Source organism: Balaenoptera ricei, chromosome 20, assembly GCF_028023285.1.
Source record: "Balaenoptera ricei isolate mBalRic1 chromosome 20, mBalRic1.hap2, whole genome shotgun sequence".
NCBI lineage: Eukaryota > Metazoa > Chordata > Mammalia > Artiodactyla > Balaenopteridae > Balaenoptera > Balaenoptera ricei.
The window spans coordinates 44,131,501-44,138,772 of record NC_082658.1 but is presented as its reverse complement, the minus strand read 5'-3'; the positions used below and the strand labels follow the sequence as shown (position 1 = coordinate 44,138,772).

At 46.4% G+C, this 7,272-nt stretch overlaps 1 protein-coding gene across 1 annotated transcript; it reads left to right on the top strand.

The window, feature by feature from the left end:
• The first annotated feature begins 4,576 nt into the window (after positions 1-4,576).
• Positions 4,577-6,490, top strand: LOC132354978 (C-C motif chemokine 2). The gene is made up of 3 exons (XM_059907134.1): positions 4,577-4,732; positions 5,487-5,604; positions 5,987-6,490. The coding sequence occupies exons 1-3, from the start codon at positions 4,657-4,659 to the stop codon at positions 6,090-6,092; spliced, it is 300 nt and encodes a 99-aa protein (XP_059763117.1). The 5' UTR covers positions 4,577-4,656; the 3' UTR covers positions 6,093-6,490.
• Positions 6,491-7,272: the final 782 nt, after the last annotated feature.

The window sequence follows — 7,272 nt, the reverse complement described above, 5'->3', positions numbered from 1 at the left end:
TGGCTGTCGCAGGTGAATCTTTCCTTTCTTTTCCCATAGGCTATCCCCTCCTGCTCCCTCCCCCCAAACATCCTTGGCTCTTTCATACATGTAAACTTGGGGCAGATCCACCCAGAACACAGGAAATGCCTGGATGCTGAAGCTTGGGGTGAGCACTGCTTAGGTTTATTTATAAACTCAGCCCGACTTCCCGTGGATAGTTAAGCATCTCATCTGGAAAGCAGGCTGCATGTCTGGCTCGCTTTTCCCATCCTCCACCCCAGTCCCGTACCTGGTGCTGTGAACTGAAACGATAATAACTGTTTGTGTGTTATAACAAGGAGCTGGTGCAGCATCTGAGGAAGGGTGCCACGCTGAGAACCCAGAAACGGACAAATCCCCACAGACTCTGCCGTTCGTCTACTACGTCACCTCAGGCCTGTCACAGCCTCTTTCTTGGCCTCAATTTCCCCATCCGTGAAACAGGAAGACAATCTCCAAGGTTCTGTTTTGTGGGTTTTTTTTATAAATTTATTTATTTATTTTTGGCTGTGTTGGGTCTTCGTTTCTGTGCGAGGGCTTTCTCTAGTTGCGGCGAGCGGGGGCCACTCTTCATCGCGGTGCGCGGGCCTCCCACTACCGCGGCCTCTCTTGTTGCGGAGCGCAGGCTCAGTAGTTGTGGCTCACGGGCCCAGTTGCTCCGCGGCACGTGGGATCTTCCCAGACCAGGGCGCGAACCCGTGTCCCCTGCATTGGCAGGCGGATTCCTAACCACTGCGCCACCAGGGAAGCCCCGAGGTTCTGTTTTTATCTGACATCCTGTGCAAGAATAAAGAATGGATTTCTCATCCTTGAAAGGCAAGGGATCTCAGAGCTGGGGCCCCAGGAAAATAAGCTCTGTCCTCCCCAGAATTCAGATCTCACGTAGAGGAGAACGGGACGTAGCAGCTGGAGGAGAGGCCTGGGGAAATGTCTAGAAAGGACCTAATGGGTGCAAGGCCTACTGTGTATCTCACACAAAGGCCTGAGCCGGGGGAGAATCAGCAAGCAAAGGCGAGGGCGCCCCGTGCTAGATGCAGAGGGGGAAGCAGGAGAACTGCGGAAGGGACCAAGGCAGGGGCGAGGTGCTGGCTTCTGATATGTCTAGAAAGCTCACTCTCAGTTCCTCTTTCCATTGCCCCTGACACTGAGTGGGAGTCTGGGCCGATGATCAAGGTCCACGCGGAAGATCCTGGTTGGGGCGGGGGGCGGGGTCAGCCCACAGGGAGGAAGGAAGGAAAGATTATTCACCAAGAGGAACTTTTCCATTCCTTATCTATGTGTTGTTGAGGAGGGGGTCCCAGGGGGACTGGGGATTCTGGGGAACAGCAAAACCTTAACCCTGCCTTCTCGCCACAACTCTCCCCGGGCCTTTCCCTTGCATGCCCTCAAGCCGGACACCAACCCGGACCTTGCACGGGGATGTTCACAGCACAGCCCCATGTGAGACGTCTCTGGCCCCAAACCCAGCATCTGGAATGCAGGCTCCGGCCAAGTTCATTCTTCTCCAAGGAATCTGGGAACTTCCAGAGCTGCCTCAGAGTGGGAATTTCCACTTGTTCCTCCCATCCTGTGATTGACCCTCCAGCTGGGGGAGAACACCTCTTCTTGACTGAGCAGAAGTGAGAGGGAGACGGCTACCATCTTCCAGAAGACTTTCTCTTCTGATTCATCTTTCACCTTTGATCTGTTTATTGCCTGACACTTGCAGTGACTGAGTCACTTTCCAAAAATGGTGATCCCTTCCTGAAGCAGAGACATGGCTTCAAATACTCAGAAGTCTGCCTGGAAACTCAGAAAAAAACCAGAAAACTTCTCTGTGTGACTATGGGTGACCAGGGGCCAGCTGCTCTCCCTGCCCATAGCAAGAATATGGTTTCCTTACGTAAGAAGAGGAGATTTACTGTAAGATCTCTACAGGTGCATTGGCTCTAGGAGACAAGGAATGATAACTACCTGACAGAATCAAGAGAGAGTAGTTTCAAGATCTCAACATCTTTATTTTTTTAGGGGAATTATATTTTTATTTATAAAGACAAATTATCAGTGTCGTGAATGAAAGATGATGCATCAGCATTTAACCTTTAGACAATAAAGAGGTAATAAGAGAATACTGTGGACAAATATATGTCCATAAATTGAACATGATACATAAAATCGACTAATACATCACAAGAAACAATTTACCAAAACTTTCCCACAAAGAAATAGATAACCTGAATAGTCATATATGAAAGCCTGATATCTATCCAGTTAAAAACTTTCCAAATAAAACCTTCAGACCCAGATGTTCTATTACTTTTCAATATTATGGGGGTTTTGTGGTTTTTTCCCTTATAGATTTACATTTTTTAAGATCTCAACATCTTTAAATTTGTTACCCTAGACAAAAATCCAAGGAATGACCGGATTCTAGAAGGAAACGGGATGCAATCCACCAAGTCCACAGAAAAGGACACTAATAGATTAGAGAGGAGTTTCCATTAATATGAGGAAAAATGTCTTGGAAGTTAAGGTGAGATGGTCTGGGAAGACATACGTGAAGTTACACAGTCTCCATTCCTGAAAATACTTGACTCATTCAGTAAGAATGGATAGAGCCATTGGCAGAGCACTGAGCCAAACAGCCCAAGTCGGGGGAGAGGGGGTGGTAGAGGGGTTAAAAAGAGTCAGGCAGAATGCAGTTAAGGCTCCTAGAGGGGTGCAAGCAGAGCAGTACACAAGTTAATTAGTTCTCTTTGTCCTGCCTTTTTGGAATTACACCCAAGAGCCTGGCATGGCCTCTCCCTAGGTTCTCTGCTCTTAGATTCTCTAGGAAACCAATATCCATCCTGAGACATTAAGCCTAGTGCCTGGAAGGAGGGACTCTGGAATCAGTGTCCTGGGTGGGAATCTCAGCCCCACCTGCTCTTACCTGTGAGATCCTCGACAAGTGAGTTGACTTCAGTTTCAATGTAAGGCAAGTTGGGTTGTTTGGAGGACCAATGAGACAATGCTGGAAACCACCCAAGCACAGGGCCTGGCTCCTGGGAAACACTCAATGACGCCAGCGAGTCCTCTTCTTCGCCATTACTGACCACTAACTATGGACCAGATACAGTCGTTTGTTCAATAGAACCCATTTCTTATTACAAATGTAGTAATGGTTACAAATGGCAGATGGTTCTTCCAAAAAGTTCCATGTATTTCATAGACCTTATCTCAAAGGCTCTTTAAGAAAGAAAGGTCACCAGCTCCTTCCATGCCCACTGGGCAAAGACCAAGCAAGCTCAAAAGCATGAGGCAGTGGAATGAGGGAGTAGAGACCTGAATTCGAGGCTCGACTTAGCCACCAACATGCCTCAAGGAATCCTATCATATTTGTAGAAGAAAAGAGTTCACTGAAATGAATGCTAAGGTCTTAGGTATTATGACTGCTTCTGGGGTTTCTGAGGAAATCTAAGACAGAGCTGCAGCATGAAGGCAAGTGTTCTAATTCCAGTAATACTGTTCCTTTGCTCACTCCTGCTACCTAGGAATCCAGAAAGAAGCTGGGATAACAGCCGCCATAGCAGAGGACACGCTTCTTGTCTTGTCTGCCTGCTGTGCTAACCACAGGCTGCAAATCCCATAATGACTTAACCGCAAGGAACATCCCCGACTCCCCTTTAGATGTCTGTTAGTTTGGCAGAGGCTGAGGACAGAGGGCACCCAGATAAATGACCAGACAGCCAGCTGGAGAATGTGCCCCTTTCATATGTCCTAGTCATGACAGCACAAGACATGGGGTTCTTCTTGGGGGAACTCAAGCAGGTTACTTAACTTCTCTGTATCTTGGTTGCCTGGCTATAAAATGGGAATGAACAATACCTACTAGATGGGGTTGGAGAATTGAAAGACTTGGCATTTGTAAAGGGCTTAGAATATTCCTGGCACAGAGTAAGTACTGCATTAGTATTACATGAAAATTTCTTTTGCAGCACTACATGATCTAGATGGCTTCTTCCAAGTCTTAAATCCGATGATTCTAGAATTCACTTTTATAGTTTAAAAAAACCCTATAGTTCGGCTAAGCTTCAATTGTGCCACCATCCTACATTCTAAAGAGCAAAGGGATTTAATACGCTGTTCGGGGAGGCTGCCAAGACTTCAGGACCCTTTCTTGGTTTGAAGGTCCCCTGGGATGTTGCTTGAAGGTGGACCAGGGTTAAACCAGGGTTAAGCTCAGAGATGCTTTCATCGTCCTTATGACCTCTCTTTCCCTTGCTTCCTTTCTTCTCTGCAGAGTTTTCACTTCGGAGAAAGCAGAATCCTTAAGAATAAACCATTTGGTTTATGTCTGTGGTCTCTCGGGATATAACTGTTCCTCCCATTTCTTTTCATCTCAGCTGCGAATGGAAAAAGTGCCCAGTCCTGACCTACCGCTTCTCTCTCCTACTTCCTGGAAACGTCCTCGGGTGCTTCACTTGCTCAGCACTTTCAAGATTCCACTTCATCATTCATTGAGTATGATGTTGCCCTGGGCCAACCTCTCTCCCATTGCTCCACCCTCTTGGTTTTCAATAAAAGGCAGGCAAAGCCACTGCAGGAGCAGAGAGGCTGAGATCAATCCAGAAACCAACAGCTCCCACGCTGAATCTTGAATCCTCTCCCTCCAACATGAAGGTGTCCGCAGCCCTCCTGTGTCTGCTGCTCACAGCAGCTGCCTTCAGCACCCAGGTGCTCGCTCAGCCAGGTAAGCCCCCTGTCTCTTTCCCTTTGAAGCACATCACCCCATCTCTGGGTCATGATGGGCCATCAGAGCAGAAGTGTACCCACACTCTTGCTTTAACTACAAGATCAGGAAAGTCAGAGAGGCATAGGAGTGAGCTTGATCACAGAGCTTCCCTTGGGCAGAGCCTGGATGAGAATTCCAGCTGTAGACCCCAAATCCAGCTCCTTCCAGGACTCCAGCTCTGGAAGCATGAACCCAGAGCAGTTACTGCCCTGGCTCCTTTCAGCAATATTTGGGGACTGGGATATAAAGAGAGGGGGTTCTCTGGCAGGGTATTTCCAGATAGTGTGGAGGGCAGAGGAGGAGACCTGGAATCTGGACTCCAGAGACTCAGTTTTGCAGAGGCAATGGGTACCAGGGAAACTCACAACCAAGCATCGATTACTTGGAGCCTAAAGGGGACCCACAGCTGTTGTGTCCCTGACCCCGATAACTTGGATTATTAGCTCCTCCTAACAGCACTTCCAAAAGTTATTTAGTTTTAACAGAGCTCCCTTCCCTCAGTTCATTATCGATGCTATATACCCATTTTAGAGCATAGGAAACTGAGTTTGTATGCTATTCTAGCATAGGCAGAAGTATTGGGATTTAAGCAGTTCTACCTCCACTCCTGACTCCGTTTTGTGTTCTCCTTACTCCTCTTTTCTGCTCTGATTGAGATCAGAAAGAACCTATTCCATCCTAAAGTGCTTTTTCTTTGTGGTTCTATTTTCAGATGCAATTAACTCCCCAGTCACCTGCTGCTATACACTCACCAATAAGAAGATCTCGACACAGAGGCTGATGAGCTATAGAAGAGTCACCAGCAGCAAGTGTCCCAAAGAAGCTGTGATGTGAGTTTAACACTTCAGGCCTCCGTGGTCCAATTCTTCCTCGGGGCACTAGGGGCATGGCTCACAAATGTAAAGTCAGAGAGTTACATGACCTAATCCAATATCCAAAGGTGCCCAACGGAAAAACTGCAGCCACAAGGGAAAAAGTTACTCCTAACATCACTCTCCATCTGGGTGCTTATTCAGACCATCCCAGTTTCTTTAGCCTGAAATCAGGATGGCTTTAACTGTGCCATCTACAGGACTGACTTGCCCTGGGCTCCCTCCTTCCACCTGCCTTCCTCCTCAAGTTCCCATGGCAGCGTCTTGGAGCAAATAGCCTGCGTTCACAGGCTGAAATCTCAACGGAACTCCATCTAACCGTCCCCTCTCTCCTCCACAGCTTCAAGACCATACTGGGCAAGGAGATCTGTGCAGACCCCAAGCAGAAGTGGGTCCAGGACTCCATGGGACATCTGGATAAGAAAAGGCAAACTCCAAAGCCTTGAGCACTCCCTCCACAACCCGAGAATCTGAAGACAGTTTGTTTTCTTCCAGCTTTCCTTAACTGCCCTCTGATGTTATCTTATTATAATTTTAAAGAGTATGAACTTTATTGATATGAAACATGATGTCTTAAGTAATATTAATCTTATTTAAGTTATTGATGTTTTAAGTTTATCTTCCATGACTACTAGTGTTTTGTTTTGTTTTTTTAAATGGAGATTTGGGCAAATTGCTTTCCTCTGTGAATCCCAATTCTACCCCTGGGATGGCGGGAGGGTCCTTGCAAGGATGATTAATGAAAAAACTTTTTGTTTTACATTCTAAGTCATTGCTGAAAGTGCTATTGTGGAAATGTATATTATGTAACTATTGAACAAAATATATATATTTTTGTACAAAACCTGTCTTTTGACATTTTCTTGAAGGAAATTAAAAAGCTGAGTATAATCTTGGTGAAGGGGGAGGAGCAGGGTTTCAGAGCATGGGGCTCATGTTTTGGAAGAATAAGAATGTGAACTGGCTCTGGTCTTTTCCACTGGGTGAGCTCATCTGAGTGCCTACAGAAGAATTTTTATGGCAGGATCCAATCAGGCATTTCATCACTACCACTCCAATCCCCGACACCATCTGCCCAGATCCCAATGACCCTTGTCACCTGTTTAGCAACAGCCCACCCACCCCCATCCTTTTGCTCACAGCCCTTGACCACTGCCCTTAATATCTCCTATAATCTATTGCAACTTTCCTCTAACTGTGTTACTTTCCTCCAATTTCTCCCCCTCCTGTTAATCCTCCAACTTGGAGTAATACAGACACTGTAGACATTGGGAAATCAGGGAGAGACTTAATGACCATCGATAAGATTCATTAAGAATATATGACTTGAACTTATCTTTGATGAATGTATGAGATTTTTCTAGACAAATTACAAGATCATTAAGAAAAGGAGAGGGAATTCCCTGGCGGTCCAGTGGTTAGGACTCTGTGTGATCTCACTGCCGAGGGCCAAGTTTCAATCCCTGGTCGGGAAACTAAAATCCCACAAGCCATGTGGCATGGCCAAAAAAGAAAAAAGAAAAAGGAAAAGAAAAGGAGAAGAGTGGGACCAAATATCTAGAGGTAAAAATGATGATGACATGCCCATCAAAGAGGGAGAAAACCAATTAGATGAGAATTGGGCTC

Excerpts from the sequence above, each read along its gene's own strand:
- LOC132354978 (XM_059907134.1), top strand. The coding sequence starts at position 4,657 with ATGAAGGTGTCCGCAGCCCTCCTGTGTCTGCTGCTCACAGCAGCTGCC. Across the intron at positions 4,733-5,486 it reads CCAGGTGCTCGCTCAGCCAG|ATGCAATTAACTCCCCAGTC; the intron begins GTAAGCCCCCTG and ends TTCTATTTTCAG. Across the intron at positions 5,605-5,986 it reads TGTCCCAAAGAAGCTGTGAT|CTTCAAGACCATACTGGGCA; the intron begins GTGAGTTTAACA and ends TCTCCTCCACAG.